This window comes from Emydura macquarii, unplaced genomic scaffold (genome assembly GCF_026122565.2).
Source record: "Emydura macquarii macquarii isolate MOO-44397 ecotype Brisbane River unplaced genomic scaffold, CSIRO-AGI_Emac_v2 contig_1253, whole genome shotgun sequence".
Classification (NCBI taxonomy): domain Eukaryota; kingdom Metazoa; phylum Chordata; order Testudines; family Chelidae; genus Emydura; species Emydura macquarii.
This window is the reverse complement of record NW_027131390.1, coordinates 19,729,993-19,748,265: the sequence shown is the minus strand read 5'-3', so window position 1 is coordinate 19,748,265 and position 18,273 is coordinate 19,729,993. Positions and strand designations below refer to the sequence as shown.

General features: G+C 42.0%; 1 protein-coding gene across 4 annotated transcripts in view; it reads left to right on the top strand.

The window, feature by feature from the left end:
* Positions 1-306: 306 nt before the first annotated feature.
* The window catches only part of ARHGEF9 (Cdc42 guanine nucleotide exchange factor 9), a 249,961-nt gene continuing 231,994 nt past the window's right edge, over positions 307-18,273 (top strand). Inside the window, exons 1-3 of one of the 4 annotated variants that reach the window (XM_067548283.1) lie at positions 307-2,219; positions 12,604-12,751; positions 16,025-16,134. In XM_067548283.1, the coding sequence (XP_067404384.1) occupies positions 327-2,219; positions 12,604-12,751; positions 16,025-16,134 (2,151 nt within the window). In that variant the 5' untranslated portion in view covers positions 307-326. Of the gene's footprint in view, positions 2,220-11,208; positions 11,318-11,475; positions 11,493-12,603; positions 12,752-16,024; positions 16,135-18,273 lie in introns of those variants that run through there. The other 3 variants (XM_067548282.1, XM_067548285.1, XM_067548284.1) reach the window with 3 other exon arrangements.

The following is an 18,273-nucleotide window of genomic DNA, read 5'->3' as shown; positions in this document are numbered from 1 at the left end:
TGTAGTCACTAATTCTTCACAACAGAATCAATGTTTAAGCAGCTTTAAATTTTATACATGTGTGGGGTAGAAACTCAGCTTAATGGAAGTCAAACCTCCACTGATGTCAGTAAGGCCAGCATTTGGCCCTTGGTGTTTTAAGAAATGTAAACTTAAAATCCCTTTCTGTTGCTAATTACATTCTTTTATTCTTTCCTTAAGCCACATGAAGAAAATCCTCTGAAGGCAATGGAGCTGTGACACTGTACGTCAACTTGCCAACTGGAACGATGGAAATTATTGAGGATTGCCAGCACGCTCACGCTGGGCTGGTGCCAAATGGATACATGAACAAGATTTTTCGTGCCAATCCAGAGGAAGAGAATAGTGAGGCATTAAAGATTTGTGGCCTTCAGCACTGCAACTCCAGTGGCATCAACCAAAATGCAAGGGAAGAGGCAGCCAGGTATAAGAAGAAAGCCAAGGGCAACCGGATTTGGAATCTTGTTAGCCGAAGGAAAGGTCCCTCCATGAATAACAAAAGACCCCAGTCCATGATCCTCCTAGGAGATACCTCAGAGACCTTAGAAGAAAAGCGCAAGATGTCCTTCATGGAGAGGGTGAGGTCCTTTAAAAAACTAAGAACGTCCAGTATGTCTAAGAACGTGGATTTGAGACCCTCCAAAGCCAAGATTTCCCGCATTCCTGAGGAGGACCAGGAGGACAATGGCCAAAGAGCAGTCTACAGGATTAAGAAACTAGCTGACAGTCAGAGGCCTTTCCGTCATTCATATGCAGGGTACATAGACGATTTGGATTCTTCTTTTGAAGATGTAGAGTTAAATGTCAGCATTCCAGAAATTGATGCCAATGAAAATAAATGGCTCAGGGATATTAGTGTCAGAATACACAGTGAAGATAATGATGATAATTGCCATAAAATGTCAGCTAGAAAGAGCAAGTCTTTGAATTTTGAAAACTCTAAGAGTTCTGTGATTACAGAAAGGGACAATCAAAAGAGGTGTCCCATGCTCCCAGAGGAGAGCAGAAGAGGAAAAAGCTCTGATGTCTGGAGCTATCTGAAGGGAATTTCATTAACTAGCAAAGATAATTCAAAGTTGCTAGATCAAAGTGTTGAAACCAATTTCCAGAACTTAGAAAATATAACTGATAATTCTGCTTCTTATTTTGACTTTGATACAAGATGTGAAGGGAATCTTAGCCAGCCTAAAAAATCAAACAATGAAGCAAAAGCCAGTCACTTTGGTGGTGTTCTTAGGTTCTTTAACAGTGTGGCTGAGGCAGCTAGAAAGTGGCGAGGCTCTTCAAGGACGTTTTCACAGGGAGAGCAAAGACCTCAGTCAAATTTCAGAAGCCAGAGGCAGGAAGTCTCTTCCCACAAAGAATCTTTGATTATTGAGAATGAAAATGCTAGGGCATTCTCTTCAACGGGAATGTCGTTGCAGTCTCCAGATTCTGGGATCTGGGATAATCATAGTTCTGAAAGTTCAACAGAGAAAGAGCTGCCTCAGCGAAGTGTAGAAGCAGAGTTATCTCAAGAGATCAGCAGTTGTGTTTTGAACAGCGAGAATGATAGTTTTAATGAAATTTCCCTTTCTCACCTTGGGCCAGGTCCATCCACCTCCCCACTGTCAGAACTTCCAGATGACTGTTACACTCTGTCAAACACACAAGGCCTATCTAAGGCTCTATCAAAGTTTCCAGACATGCCTCTGACTCAGGACCCAGGCAGCACACCAGTGGCAGAGGCTCGGGACCTGGGAAGCACTCCGGCGACGGAGGCTCGGGACCTTGGAAATACTGAGTTACATTTGAAAGACAGGGTTAAGACTAAACTAGGTATTCAGGAACTGAGTAGCGCTCCGGAGTATACTCAGGACCCTAAGAGTACTCCAGTGGATATTCAGGATCCGGACAAGACTCGGTCACATTCTCAAGATCATTTTAAGAGTAAACTGGATATTCAGGATCCAGACAGTGCTCTGGCTGGTACTCAAGACCTCTTTGCAGCTTCTCTTTTAAAACATGCAACAGATAATGACCAAACTTTAGAACTGGAGGATGTTCCTGTCAAAGAACATGAAATAAGTTTACCAGTAGAACAAATTTCCATGGAGAGACCAGACAAAGCAAACCACTTTAAGCATAGTAAAGTGTGCCATCAGATTCAATTGAGCCTCTGTACAATTGTCTCCTTTGGTGAACTCAACAATGGAAAGGTATAACCAATCTTCACTGTAACACTGTAGCAATAAGACACTATAAAATTATTATTATACAATATTCTGTCCTGGGTAGAAGGTCTGCAGACAAAACTGGTTTTGATATAGTTTATTTGGGCTTCCAGTTAAATTAGATCTTCATATCTTATATGGATAAAGGCAATGGACACATTTTTAAAGCAGAAAAAAGGGAGGTCAGTAAGCTGGTGGTATCTCTGAGCTACTTGTTTTAGAACTATTTGGGCATATCACACATATCAATGTGTCCGTGAAAGGGCAGCTGTGGCAAAAATAGTCCCTGCTTAGAAAGAAACTTTATAGTTATTTCCAAAAAGTATCTTTAATTCCACCCCCCCCACACACACTGCATTTAACTCATTCAAAGTGTTGACTTGGTACTGCATGACATTTTGATTAAAAAACTAAAACAATATAACATTAATATGGCACACATTAAATGGATTAAAAACTGGCGAGGTCTCAAAATGTAATTGTAAATGGGAGAATTGTCATTGAGAGGGTGTATTTCCAGTGGAGTCCCACTGTGATTGTTTTTTGGCCCTACACTATTTAACAATTTATCACTGACCTGGAAGAAAATACAAAATCACTGCTAAAGTTTGCAGAGGACACATAATTGGAGGAATGGTAAATAATGAAAAGGATAGGTCATTGATTCAGAGGGAATGTGGATCATTTGGAAAACTGGTCACATGCAAACAAATATGAGTTTTAATATAGCTAAATGTAAATGTATATGTCTAGGAACAAAGAATGTAGGCCATACTTACAGGATGGGGATCCCAGGAAGCAATGACTCCATAAAAGATTTGGGGGTCATGGTGGATATCAGCTGAACATGAACTCCCAGTGTAAACCTGTGGCCAAAAGAGCTAATGTGATCCTGGGATGCATAAACAGTGGAATCTCGAGTTGGAGTACAGAGGTTATTTTACCTCTGTATTTGGCACTGGTGTGACTGCTGCTTGAATACCGTTTCCAGTTCTGATGCCCACATTTCAAGAAAGATGCTAATTAAATTGAAGAGGGTTCAGAGAAGAGCCACGGGAACGATCAAAGGAGAAAACAGGCAGGCCTTATAGTGATAAACTCAAAGATCTCAATCAATTTAGCTCAACAAAGAGATGGTTAAGGGGTGACTTGATTACAGTCTAAATGGGGAACGAATATTTCATGGGCTCTTTAATGTAGCGGAGAAAGATATATCATGATCCAAAGGCTCAAAGTTGAAGCTGAAAAATTCAGACTGGAAATAAGGTGTAAATTTTTAACAGTGAGAGTAATTAAACAATTGGAACCATTTACCAATGGTTGGAGTGGATTCTCCATCACTGGCAATTTTTAAATCAAGGTTGGATATTTTTCTACAAGATCTGCTCTAGAAATTGTTTTGGGGAAGTTCTGTGGCCTGTGCTATACAGGAGGTTAGACTAGATGATCACCAGAGTCCCTTCTGGCCTTGGAATCTATGAAAAGTGGAGGTAAAAGTGCTGAAATTCTTCAGTTACGTAGGATTTTAAGCATTCAGTGGATAGATTGTATTCCGCACTTTCATTTCAACCCCTAGGCTTGGATTTTCAAAGAGACCTAGAGCTGTTGTTAATTATTTGTATTGTGGTAGCATCTAGGAGCACCAGCCATAGACCAGGACCCCACAAACACAGGAAAAAGAGATGGTCCTTGCCCCAAAGAACATGCAGTCTAAGTTATGTGCCCGACTCCAATTGAAAGTCCATGAGTGTTGGTTGCCTAACTCATTTAGCCCCCTTTGGAAGCCCCAACCCTAGTTTGCTTTCACTTTGTCACAGTTTGAGCTGAAACAAATATTTTAAAGACATTTCAAAGAACAATCAACCACGTTATTTGTGAGTCTATTTAAAAAAAGAATTCTCCAGGTGAAATGTTCCAAGTTAGTAGCACCAGAAAATGTCCGGCTTCTCTATCTGGCTGATGCCTAACCTGGGGCCTGATCAAAAGCCCTTTGAAGTCAAAGTTAGTAGACTCCCACTGGGTTTCAATGGGCTTTGGATCAAGCCCTCATTCTGAGTACCTATGTATCTGTCTGTATGTGACAGGTATAGTGTAGGCAGCAGAAGTGGTGTGCCCATACCCCTCATTGCCACAGGCTAATGGGCCTGAAGCCTGTCCTGGAGGGACCCGTTTCTGTGTATGAGAGAGATCATCAAACATGCGGCCCATTCAGTCATTGGCTCTTTGTCAAGTCTGAGCACCTTACTTTTAGTGCCAGTTGTGGTGGAGATTTGTGCACTCCTGTGCTCCAGGAACTGGACTAAGCTGCAGCTACTCATTTCACATAGGCCACTGCTAGTGATCCTGAGACAGGTTGGAAGGCATTTTTTTAAGTGCCAGAAGGGGAATGCCTCCCAGTTCGTGAACAGTTTTCCTCCCTTCCCCTGGCTTGCAGAGACCAGACACTGCAGAGGTGAGGAGACCAGTCTGTTGGAAAAGAGAGTCATTACAACATCTGAGCCAAAAAGGGAATTTTTGGCAATTGGCAATAGATTATAAATACTGAGGTAAAAATTCCTGGACGCCGAACTCCAGGTTGAAATGGATATGGCTATTATTATTTGTATTATTTCTTGCTGTATTAATTTAGCCCTGACAGTGTGCACAGCACTGTACAATGCACAGAAACAGAGAGTTTGTGTACCAGAGAGCTTGAAGTCTAGTTATAAACACTTACATAATGCGATGCACTGGGCAAATCATCAGTGTGGAGAACAATTTAAACATTCATTAATTGTTTCATGATAAATCACTTCTTGTGGAAGACATGTTTTTAAAGACGGTCTTTTAGCTCACTCTAAATGATTTCCCAGGTCAGCTGCATGAACAGGATATGTGATGTGTCCTCTGATCATGGCTGGCCTGCTGTAGCTCACAGACACTACCAACAAACATAATCAAATATGGTGCTTGAGATAATTGGGCAGGAAACTTCTCCTGGAATTCCTGTAGCGTGTGATGATGTTGAGAAGAGCAACAATTCATGTATTGTCTAGCATTGGGGTTAAAAGAAAAATATGTGACCAGTGGCAGTTTTCACTTGGTTTCCAAACCTGGATAAGGTGGTAGCAGGAGAATTAGAAGCAGTTACAACTTACCAGTGTTCTAGCAGGAGCAGAAGAGGAAAGCCCAGAAGAGCTGACAATCAACCCGAAGGAGGAAGATGCTGGAAAAGCAGTGGCAATAGGCTCTCTGCTCTCTTCAGGGGCTGTGCACATCTGGAATTCCTATACAAAATATTGTGTCTGGGGGGTTTGCCTGATTGTCTCTGTCAGGGAGTGGCAGTTGGAAATATTTCATCCCCAACTAGACATGCTAAAACTGGTGTATTACGCTAGTAGAGATCTCTGTTCCCTTGCTGATACAGGGACAAATCCATCAGTTCCTGGACATCAGAGAGCAGATCCCCCCTGCCTCTCTAGGCTGTGGTTCCAGGGCTCAAAGAAGGGGCTGGATTTCAGCTGAAGTACTTGGCAATGCATAGGGGGCAGGTGATACTAGGGTGGGTGGTTCAGATGGGGAAGAGGAGAATCCAGGTGCAGTTCTGCTGCTGTGAAGACTGTAAGAGAAAAAAATCCAGTGAGGCTTAAAGTCTGCCAGGGATCCTGCAGACTTCTCAGGAGTTGAAATAGTCATACTAAACATCTCCAAAATAACCCCCCTAACCTTCCATAAAATATACAAAGACCCTGGTCCTCATTGAGGACAAATGAATTAAACAAATGTGGAGTTTCTAGACCTGGCTCTTGATGAGATCAGACATTCCCAAAGAAAGCTACAATTCTAAGCAGTGTGGTCTAATGCGCAGGGCACTGGACTGGATTTCAGGAGATGGGTGTCTATTGCCAGCTCTACTGCTGACTTGCAGTGTGACCATGGGCAAGTCATTTCTCTCTGCCTGTTTCCCTTTTTGTCTGTCTTAGACTGTAAGCTCTTCAGGGCAGTGTCTGTCTGCAGTTGCATTTGTACAGCGCCTAGCACAATGGGATCCTAATGTTAGTGAGGGTCTCTAGATGCTACCCTAACATAAATAATAATCACAATAAATTTTCAGAGGTTAAAAAACGACTTATATTTCAGACTTTTAGCTAACTTTAAACTTGCCCTGTCCATTTGCTCTTAGACCCTGCTCAGGCCCTATTAAAGCATCAGCAGATCAGCAATGCAAGATGCTATGATGTCTCTTCCTGGGACACATCAAACCATTCAGCCAGAAAGGATTTGAGGCATTTAAAAAATAGTAGGGGTTAAAATCAGGTTGCTAATAGAAAGTTAGTTATAACCTTAACAATCTGAACACAGCTCTAGAGTAAAATCTGCATCCTGGTTTTAAACTTCTGGCTAAATATTAGAAAACAACTGGTAAGGTGAACTTCAGGTTCCACTGGAGCTCAGATAACTTAAGAACCTGACCTGCAAACTGGCCAAAGCTGCCATCTTCATTTCTACTATTCCAAGAAACATAGCATCTCCCTGCAACCCACATCATCTCAACCAAAAAGAGCACACGGCTCCCAGGAATGACATCGTAGCATCTTGCATTGCTGAGCTGCTGATGCTACAGTATCAGCATTTCAGGAAGAAGTCAGTCTGGAGCCAGGCATATCTCGGTTTGATGTAATGATGTACGCGATCAGCTTCCGTCAGTTTGAGGTGATGGCTGGATGAGTAGGGAGGATGTCTGGTTGTCGTTGCTGTAGAATGATTTAGAGCAGATACACACCTAAAATGCAAAATCCAGCGCAAGATTTGAACTCACCCAGCTGTTGGTGGGGAGAGAATGGGTTTGTAGATCAATGGTTTTGGAATGATGTGGGGGACAATTGCAAAATTTCAATCTGGGGTTCATGTTTCAAATACCACTCTAAGGGTGTTTGGATCAGGCTCACTTCTGTTGTAGAGACTTCCTCCCGCCTAATCCTGGTTACTTTTAGGGGTTGAGTATTTCAAACCAGCCCTTTCCCCATTTAATAGGAAGTGTCACTCTTAACAATGAAAGCACAGCTGGCTTTTAGCTGCAATCCTTTTGTGCCCTCTGCTGGCTATTGGTGAAATCAGTATGTTTTGATTTTCAGGAGTTAAAAGCCCTCACTCTTTACCAACTACTTAATGATTTGAATTTTCAGCCGAAAGGGATTCCTTATGGATTCCTTCTAGCAGCAGATGCTTGTAGCTGCATGTAGTAAGCCAAGAGCTGTTGTCTCTTGTTACCTTTTTCTGGTGGAATGTTGCAGCCAGAGCTGTGAAAGTCAGATTCTTTCAGGCTGCAGCCCTGTCTGGAAGGACATCTCCACCACAGGGTTTGGGTGCCATTTCAAAATGGCACTGCCTGTGCCTGAGCCACAAAAGATTATCCACTCATAGATCCCCTGCCACTTTGTCTGTAAGTGCTGCCTAAGATCAGCTGTGAAGATCTATTCAAATTAGCTTCTGAATGCTGCTCGAGACTGTCTGATGCTGGAGGGTTCTCTTATGAGTAACACAGGCAGCTACTGCCCCAGACTGCAGTGAAGTGGTCCCTCATTTTGTGGTTGATACTGCTGAAGATCACAGGTGGAACAGCCCTTTCTTCACCTTAGTGTTGGTAAATATCATTCATGGAACAAATCTGTTTGAATTGTTGGTGCACTAAAGATCACACAAAAAGCTGGCCCCTTTATTGGGGAGCGGGACCAACGATTCCCCATGAAGCATTCCACATTTTGAGGTGTGAGCAATGTGAGCAAACATTATTGCTAGTAGTGTAACCGATGCTTTAATTCATGAGCGGCACATATACGGTAATCTCTCATGCAGTAACTGCACACCATGTGGCTATACCAGGGAAATTCAGGGACTCAGGAAGTGCATTCTCAATGTACATGCCTGGTGCATCCAGCTGCACAGCATCCTGTGCTGCCTGGACTGGTACATTCAGTAGAATAGCAGGTACGTAGTCTGGCAGTTAAAGCACAGGACTTGGACACAGGAGCTCTAAATTCAGTCACAGACTTGCAGCTTTGCTTATCTTAATTTTATAGTCACTGGCACAATATGCTTCTCACAACTGGGAGAAGCTGCTACTTTCTTTTTCTCTATTTGACAAGAAATTGCTGGCAATGCTCAGCAAATTCTCATAGTGGTCTTTTGAGTTTAGATTATTGTTGTATTGGCTGTCTGGCATTTAATGTTGCAAAGATTACTGCAGAGACCTATAATTACTGAACAACTCCTCCATTTCCCATTCCCAACATGAATACTGAATCACAGTAACCAGGAGAAGGGACATCTCCTAGAGCCAATCTTCAGAGTTCTCTCTGTAACTCATGGTTAATACTGGTCCATTTCCAGTTGGAGTATCACTGATTACACTCTGCGCACATGCACGCATGTGTAATATTACTTCAGCCTGATATTTCAAATCAAGAAATGATACTTCACTTCCCCACTCTCCTAAAACCTGCTGGGGCCAAATGGCTGCTCTGTTCTATTCTGTAGTAGCTGTATTTTACTGGCAGGGCCTTATGTGTATATATAGGGCCAAATCCTGTCCTTTGATTTACATAGGTGACTTTTATTAGCTATTTAACTAAAAGTAAAACGTGATTAACTCCAAGCTGTTCTGATTTTCAGATATTTTTAATTTTAATAACCACTAAGGTCCTAGTAAAATCTTAATTTAAAAACCTTCTATTTTCTCTTTAGCTGGTATTTTTATCTGCGAATACTCCTCTTTTGCTGTCAGTGGGAGGCTTGGTGTAAAGGCTGATGGCTTTACTGTTATATATTTAACTCAACCAACTAGTTGGCAAAGGGCTAAGCCATGTAACCACATGTTCCCCTAATTGTGATCTGCTATTCCCCACTCTCTACGTTAGTTTGTTATAAGCACTTGTGGCTTTTTAATTAGTTCCCTGCCCCAAACAGCTCACAATATATCTCATACTATGCATTTGAACAGGGTCTAACTTACTGGGGCTTTGATTCCTGTTGGGGTCTCTGGACATTACTGTACTATAAATAACAATAATTAATAGTAAAGAACTATAAAATGTCAGGCATTCCCTGCAACCTTGTCCCATAAGCTCTCTTTTATTTCTAGTTCATGTTCAGGGACGTCCCCCTGCATTCATAATATACATAAAGCTTGCATGACTGGAAATAGAACCTACTTTGCCTACCATTCTATCTACAACTCAAAAGAGGAGTGCTGGTCCACTGAGTAGGGTACTACCCTGGGACTTGGGGAATGTAGGTTCAATTCCTTAGTCTGACATAGACTTCCTGTGTGACCTCTGGCAAATAACTTATTCTCTGTTTGCCTCAGCTTCTCATCTGTAAAATGGTGATAACAGTACTTCCCTACCCCACAAGGATGTTTTGAAGATAAATACATGAAAGGCACTCAGCTACAGTGATAATTGGGGCCTTGTAAATATCTAAGATAGATGCAACTCTTATCTAGCCCGAAAGCTTAGGAAAAAGAGGGTAATTAAGTACTGGAACAATTTACATATGGTCATGGTGGAGTCCTCATCACTGGTGATTTTTAAATGAAGATTGGATGTTTTTCTGAAAGATCTGCTCTAGGAATTATTTTGGAAGTTCTATGGCCTGTGTTATAGAGGTCAAACTAAGTGATCACAATGGTCCCTTCTGGCCTTGGAATCTGTGAATCTCCCATTTGTTACTGACCATAATCCCCAGAAATTTCTGATGATTTCCTAACTCAGAGTGTATCTGAGACTCATCATTTGTCAGAATAAAAGTAAAAGTCTGATTTTGAATTATGCAACACTAAAAAATGAACCCATTCTTCAAAGAGTCACTGCACATTTGGCCATTTCAAGATAATTGTTCTTTAATTAATCAAAATTAGCTGCTATTTGAGAGAGGGAAAGTTATAGTGTTCTTCCTATTAGTTTTAAAAAGCAATTGTCTCTTTGTCCAGATTCACTCTCTATTACCTTGGTAGAGGCATAGCCAAAGAGTACTCAGCCACTTTATGGTTGCTTCAGTAACAGCAAAGCCTTTTTTGTTTGTTTGTTTTGAGAAGTACTTTACAGGCACTGGGTATAAATGTATGTGTCACGCTAGCACTTAGCAATCCACTCTCAAGAAAACCACTTCTTCGTTTTTACTCCTTTCTGTATGACCCCTTCAGTCGAAATAGATGTTCTGGTACTATTTCTAAGCTTAGTGAAAGAGTACAGAGGTGTCTGCAGTCAACAACCGGAGATAATAAGTCCTAACCCGAGATGAGTCCTAACTAACTAACCCCTTATATTCAAATTCCCTGCCAGCCCCATTTTTGACTAGATTAAATCAAAAAGATTTGATCTAAACTTTGTGTCCTATCTCTAGCAAGAACATAGGAATTGTGATCCCAGAACTAGAAATGAGGGTGACAGGCTCCATATAAATACATTAGGGAGAACAGACTACAACAGTAACAAGTGTTGTGAATAACACACTTCAGTGACAGATGCTTCAGAAGAAGATGTAATGTGAACATAATGCAGCTAATGTAATACAGTGCAGTTGTGTGTGTGTGTGTGTATATGTGTGAGAGAGAGAAATTCCAGCTGTTGATCAACGTATGCTCTGAAGCATGAGGGTTGGAAGGCCTTGCAGTTTCATACTCACTAATGTAACTTCTCAGATGGCCCCTATCCTTATAATATGCCAAGCCAAAACCTATCTCTGAATACTCATGGAATTTAGAAGCATTTGCATTCTGATCTGAGTTTTGCACCTCTCAGAGAAACAATAGAAACTGGCACCCAGACCTGAGTAATGGTAAATATTGCTGGTATCTTGTCTCAGATAAGGGGCTAATGACAGATGCTTCAGACAGACACTGTTTGATGGGGTTGGCAGGGAAGAGGTTAATGCTATCCTGCAGGCTAGAAGAAGGTCTGTAATGAGTGAGGGGGTTTGCTTATGTAGCAGGCCTGGGCCAGCTGTGGACAATTAATTAATTCCTCCAGTCACACTAGAGGAGTGAGGTGGGCTGCACCAGGCTGGGGGCAGAAGTGTCTCTACCAAAAGAGGAAGGAAGCTAGGTGAGTTTTTCTTGCTTGCAATGATATTCATACTTTTGTTTTTGATGTGACTGAAGCAAGCCCTATGCCACACTTTGATTTTAGCTGAGGCAAGAGCTATTGAATTTGGTTCTTAAAGTGGCAGGATAGTCTAGAATTTTTGATATACTTTTTTACAACCATGTCCACCTCAAAGGTAATAAAATTGCACTGTTGTGTGCAGAACCCTTTCCTGTCCCAGATGGTCTTCTATGCTCCCTTAATGAACCTAACAGCTCAACAAGAATACCTGCTACACATAACAAAGTTGCAACTTGCTGTCCTGTTCAAAGACCAAGTATAGGGTTCAGTTTATTGCACTGGAAAAGACCTAATATGCTTACCTGCAAATGACTAGAAAGGCAGCTGTATTTGTAAGATCTTGGGGAGCTGGGAGATAATTCACTTTTATACAGGTGGTGTTTATTAACAAAATTGACAATGCTCTGAATAACTCAGCTAGGGTATTGCTGGAACTGCTTTGGCATGTATATCCTAGCTCTTTCAGACTTAAGTGTAATTCTGTGTTGTTAGTAAGTCAGCTAAGTGTGTGCTTTTTTTTTTTTTTTAAAGTGATATTTGTAATTAAAACAAATTATAGAGTAAAAGGCAAGATAGCCAGTGCCAGGAACTGATGTTTTCTCTTTAACCATAATACTAGTAAAGACAGTGCAAGGTTTTCACACTGCTCCTGTAGTTTTGGAGAAATCATCTCAAAGCATATTGTAGTTCATTTTCCATACCCTTAAATTATTGACCCCTCTGAGTGAATGTGGATTGTAGTGGTGGTGGTGGTGGTTACTGTGACATGCCAACATGGGAACTGGACTGAGATGACAAACTACTTGTTTCATGTAGGCCAGCAAAGTACAGCCAGGAAGGAATGACAATTTGATCACTACTGACCGTGGGTCTAACTTTCAAAAGTACCCAGGAGACTTAAGATCCTATGTCACATTGACTTATGCTCTTTTAAGTGACTTGTATGCTTTTTGAAAATTATACCCGTGGATCTGAGTTCAAACAAATGACCTACTAGAAATGAATGACGATACTATACAGAGACTATCTCCAAGTCATAATCTTGCTATTGCAAACAATGAAGTGGTCACAGATGTGTTTGGACCATTTAGAGTGTGTTACAGTGAGCTTAAGGTCTTAGAGAAAGACTTGACTCATGATATTGCACTAAATATGCCATGATTGAATCTGACCTTTTGTAAACCATAGGCAGTAATATTCCTCCCCCACAATCTTTTTCTTTCCAGCCCCTGTCTCACCCTCTTCATCCATCACCACAAGCACCTCCTTTCAAAATCCTGTTGGACAGATGTCGCTCCTTACCCCTTTCCCAAAGCACTCCAATGGGGCTGGACCAGCTGGGCTGGAAGAGGCGACTGTTGCTGAGCACTGGTGGTGAGTCGCCTTTCATTTGACTACTCAGACTTGTCTTTTAACCAAAGCAGCAAGAGTGGCGTTGGGTTAGGGACTAGGGGAGATGGTCTGGAATCACATCCCTATTTGTTATAAATCTGGAACTTGGGGAAACAGGTTGCAATAACCCCAAGTTGTAGAGAGTTTAACCCTGACTAATTGGGATCTTCTTGTGTATTGCAAATAAAGAGTATTCCCCCTCTATAACTCCTATGAAAAGAGTCCCCAGATTTTCATTACCAAAAAAAGAGATGGAAGGTGCTCTGAAGTGTAAAAACCGTTTAGCAACCTATGATTGGGTTTTCACCTCATTTGCTGTACATGATGATTTCTTCCCAGTTCTGTGTCCTGGACAGTTTTATGTAATTGAGTAGTCTCTTTGTGAATATTGCGTTTGAGAAGATGAATGATCATCTAAATAACCCAGAGATGCAGGTGGGAGGTTTGTTTGGGAATGTAACATCAGAAGGAAAAGCTCTTTTCAAGTCTGGATCCTCCTCCTGATCAAGAGGGGAGACAATATCAGGAACCTGAGTACAATCTATTATGCTGTGAAATAGTTGGCCAAGGAAAGTGGTATGAATCCTATCTCCAGACTACTCCAGAAAAAGCATAAGAACAGCCAGGCTGGGTCAGACCAATGGTCCATCTAGCCCAGTATCCTGTTTTCTGATGGTGGCCAATGCCAGGTGCTTCAGAGGGAATGAACAGAACAGGCAATCATTGAGTGATCCATCCTCTGTCGTCCACTCCCATGAGAGAATGTACTGCAGAGACTGGTCCTGCACTGGCAGGGAGATGAACTGATGACCTAACGGGTGTCTTCAATGTCTGCTCTCTCTGATTAAGAAGAATGACAAATAGAGTATGGCAGTTCTTTCCCACAGGGTTAATATTACTAACACCAAGAAATCCGAATGTTCAGGTACATCCAGGTGAAGAATACCAGCAGTGTAGGTATATCCAGATATGCCATGGATTGCAACCAAGCGTTCATGGATAGTGGCAGTACCACAGGGGCGAGAAGCACCAGTGGTGAAAGAGTGAAGCAGCTGCTTACTAAAATGAATGCTGCTCTGTACTGACACATTTCTAGCGTGTGGGTGGAAGTTGATAAGCCTTTTTAAGAATGCGAGTGTTACAGGGGCTGTATGTTGCCTCTCTAGTCTTGTATCATCCTTTAGCTGTAATCAGTGCTCACACTGCAGCTTGGTTTATTTTTTGTTTGTTTGAGAGACTAGAAAGAGAAACGTGCACTGCTAAAAATAATAGTTGGCTGGCTGTGTCAGTACTGCATTTAGGAAAGAGGTTTCAGTGCAAGCTCTCTCTCTCTCTCTCCTTTCCCCCCCCTCCCAGTAACACAGGGAGAAAATCAGGTTCCTTGCCTGAGCAGCCCTGAGTGCAATTCCATAACTAGAGATGAGTTTGAGACATAACCCCAGCTCTAATCACTTCACGTATGGATCTTGATCTGGAGCAAAATTCCCATTGTTTTCAGTTGGGAGTGGGATATCGGGTCCATGACTGTGAATTTCATGGTTAGCTTATCACTGGGAAGCAGAACAAAACCCCATGTTTTAGTTTTAAGTGTCTCTGAACATTGATTATGAAGTACTCTGAGATCATCAGATGAATGGCACTTTGGAAGCACAGCATGGTAGTAGTATGATAAGAGAGGTGTAGGATGAACAGTAGGTTTTAATTTCATTGTGCCGTAGAGTAAAACTTGCCATTGAAAGGTGCCTGTCTGCATGGGGAGCAGGTCATACTAAAACTTGTTTAATAAGATCTAGCTGATTCTGTCTGCCAGATGCTGTTAGCTTCCAAACTGTAGTGCTATTTACTATGTATAGAGCATGTTACCATTGTACGATAGGGGTGAAATTGAGCTGCAGAGTTCACATCCAGACTCATATCTCCATTTTCCCCAAATCAGGACCACTTAGATTTAGGGATTCGGGTTGTCCTCTCACTGGCCTGTTTCACAGTCTGGATCTGATATTTTGGATCTGGGATTTTGGTTTGGGCCCAGCTCTGAGTCATGCAGCCATCCTAGATTAGCATCCAGTGCAGCTGCTGTCTGGATTTAGGGGTGGATTGGAAAGAGGGAAATCAATGCTGTACATCTCTCAGGCAAATTTTCCAGAATTCAGCTCTTTTCTTCCTGCAAGGGATGACAGGCCCCAGGGGAAGTAAACAAACATTCAGGCACACACGCTGCCTGTGCTGTCTGCTCAAGCCATGTGTGGCCTGCTGACTCAGGAGTCTGCATTGGCATCAGCTGCAAACCTATATGTGGTGCCTTTGTACAGCTCATCTTTCCCAGTGGATGTCACTCCAGGCCAGCACTGTGAGAAGGGTGGTCTGGAGGAAGTGATTCAAACCAAACCATGGCTAATCTGAGAGGGGAATAGACCTCTCTAAACTAGAGCAAAGGCTTCTCCCCAGAACTGAGCCATTCCCATCAGGTGTGGGTGGGGAGGAAGAGCTCGATTCATGGTTGGTTAGAGCAATAGAGCTGACTTTAATAAAAGGTGAATTATTCTTGAACCATCTAGTCCTCCTAGTTCATCTGGATCTCCTTAATAGCCTGTTGCACCTTCAGGTATAGAGTCCTCTGAGGATGCTCAGTTGTCTGTAGGGTCAAGTTCAGACTTGGTGTAAGTGAATGCAATTCCATTGAAGTTAAAGTGCAATTGTTTCCATCGGTGGACTGGCCAAGGATGCTGGGGATGATGAAAACATCCTGGCTTTTTTGGTACACAGCCCTTTAATGGCCTGTTCTTGTTTTTCAAAGACTAAAGGAGCAGTTACACTTCATGGTGTGTCATCTTGTAGACCACCAAGGCTGGGAATCCCAGATTTCCAAAGATGTATAAGAAGTGTTTAGAATGTATGGTCCTTGAGATACCATACCTTTAATATCAATGAATTCAGATTACATCTTCTTGTGCTTGCAAAATAGCATCCTGGCCTGTGATCCAGCCTCTCTGCCCTTACCTGCTTATGCCAGGTCTGAATTTGGCCTCTTAATTTCTGTTTGAATTTCCACAGCATCCGACCTAGGATACCTTTTTTCCCTCTCAAGAGCATGAATTAGGCACCTAAATAAAATCTTTTTTTTTTTTTTTATTAGAAAAAAGTAGTGCTTGAACGAGTCTCTTCAAACTGTCTCGTTTCTTTCATTTAAACAAACTGAGACAGTAGGTGGTGTTTATGCTTTAATTCCTTTTTGTGTGGATTTTGTCCTGACAGCTGAGAACGACCTGGGTTCACAGACTCTGGAGGTACGCAGAGGTGGCAGGAATGGTGGAAGTAGATGGAAACCCCTGAAGCCTGGAGCTGAACAGCTGCTAGTCAATAAAGTAAGTCATTGTTTGAAAAATGTTTCTACCTGCTCTAGTGGTGGCATTTGTCTGCTGTGTATTTAGCCTTGGAAATTGACAATATGCTTTAGTAAAAGCTTCCAGGATCCGGTACACAGTTTCTGCAGCAGCAGATTTTTTTTGTAATTAGTGTGAATTATTTTATGGCAATATAAAAATTGCAGCATTAACCTATTTTGCTCAGATTAGTTCACCTTGGATATAAATCAGAGGCTTTATAACCTAACACAGGCATTGGGGTCTCCATTCTTTTTGGCTGAATATTCCTCGCAGATGGGGGGAACTGTATAATTTCAAATTGTCTGTAGTTTTATTACCAAATGTCCTTTGAATTCATTACTGTCGCTATCTCTGTGACACATTTATGTGGCTGTCCTTTCCAAAGTGTTTTGCAAATACAGATGAAATCTGGATGTTTTCCTTTTGAGAGTGTATTCTCCAAACTCCCTAGTGAAACCCACTGAGGTTGTGGGGCTAGTCTGGGTCTTTGTTTTGAAGTTAGAAGGTTGTGGGCAAACTTTCAAAGAAAATTGGCAAAGAGCTGTGCCAGCATTCTCTGATCTGCATATCACCTCATCTCTAGGCTCAGAGTTCTCCTGGTAGCTGCCTCACGTCATGCCTTTGTTTTCTGGAAGTCAGGTTCACCACATAGTATTCTTTGCCACTTTTGTCTTTTCGGAGCATGGCTGTGTGAGGAAACCCTTCATTGAGAGCTGAAGGTGCCCCAGCACATCTCATGTGAGGGTCTTGGTTTGCCTTAATCATGAGCCAGCTACGTTGTTAATCCTCTATGTACTGTACATTGAATGATTTTTCAGAGGGTGGGAGGAGGGGAAGCTGCTTTTGACTGATCAGATGGGAGTCTCTCAGAAATAGCTGTGTTACTTTCTTTAAACATTTGCTTACATATTCAGTTTAGGACCAGATTCAATTTGGCCCTTGCTTAATTTTGCCATGGTGGCCGTAGGGTAGAAGGAGCTTTCCTCCATGAGCTTCCTGCTGTGTTCAGGCAGGATCCACTTTAGTTGCTGTACTGCTGATTGTACTGTGTGTACTCTGCTGTCTCACTGATTTCAGCATGATGCTAATGTGGATGACAGCAGCAAAGAAGAGCTTTTGGAGAACAAGCAGAAAGAGAGTTAATTTACATCATGAGTTACCACTCTCAGGGTTTTCTTTTGCAGCGGGGTGAGCAAAGGATGGTCCAGCATCCATGAATGCTGGATTTCCCAGTTGGGATCAGGAAGGGAATTACTATACTGACAGTTTACAAGGGACTCTGTTTTCATCAGATTTCCAGCCCAGATTTAGAGAAGGGGGGAGGGATGATCTGTAATGGCAGGGCCCAAAAAGATGATACAGCAACCTTGTACTATTAGTAGCTTATAGAGTCATGAAAGGTTTGGGTGCTAGTCATTGCTTGCAGTTATGTCTGCTGTCACCACACATGAATTCTTTATACCCAGAAGTTCAGATGTTTGGGTAAATATCTGAATACTTGAGTACTGATCCAAACTGAGCCCACTCTTGCACATTGCCTGTTGCTATTTCTCTCCCAGCTGCTGCCTCTGCTGCCTCCCTACTGGGCCTGTACAATTTTATTATCCCTTTAGATAATTGCTCTTCTTTATCTGATCAGCTGCCTTTTCAAAACATAATCTTTAAAGAGGACCCTGCTGTCGTCTGTCTGGTTTTCATGATAGAAATGGTTCGCTGGTGATAACTCATGTTGATTACTCTGATTTCCTTGCTTTCGATGGGTCCTGCAGCTTTCACTGAACACATGCAGGGAAGGATTATTGGTATTCGGGAGTCACTCTTAACTTTCTGCCTTGACTGACACCTTGAATTACTTCTCACTTCTCTATTTAGTGGGCTGAAATATAATCCATAGAGAAGAATCACATTCATTTAATCAAGAGTCAGACCAAGACAGTCAACCCTTAATTTCTGCTCATTTCCTTCTGGATTACAATCTCTTCCCAGGGGGGTAATTCTGTAAGGAGATTCTCCCACTTTGGTAGAAAGCATGTCTTTATTATTTGGATGCAGAGTGTACATGGAGCAGAAAGTCTGCCAAGTAACGAATACACACAAATCAAGAGCAGAAGCATGGGC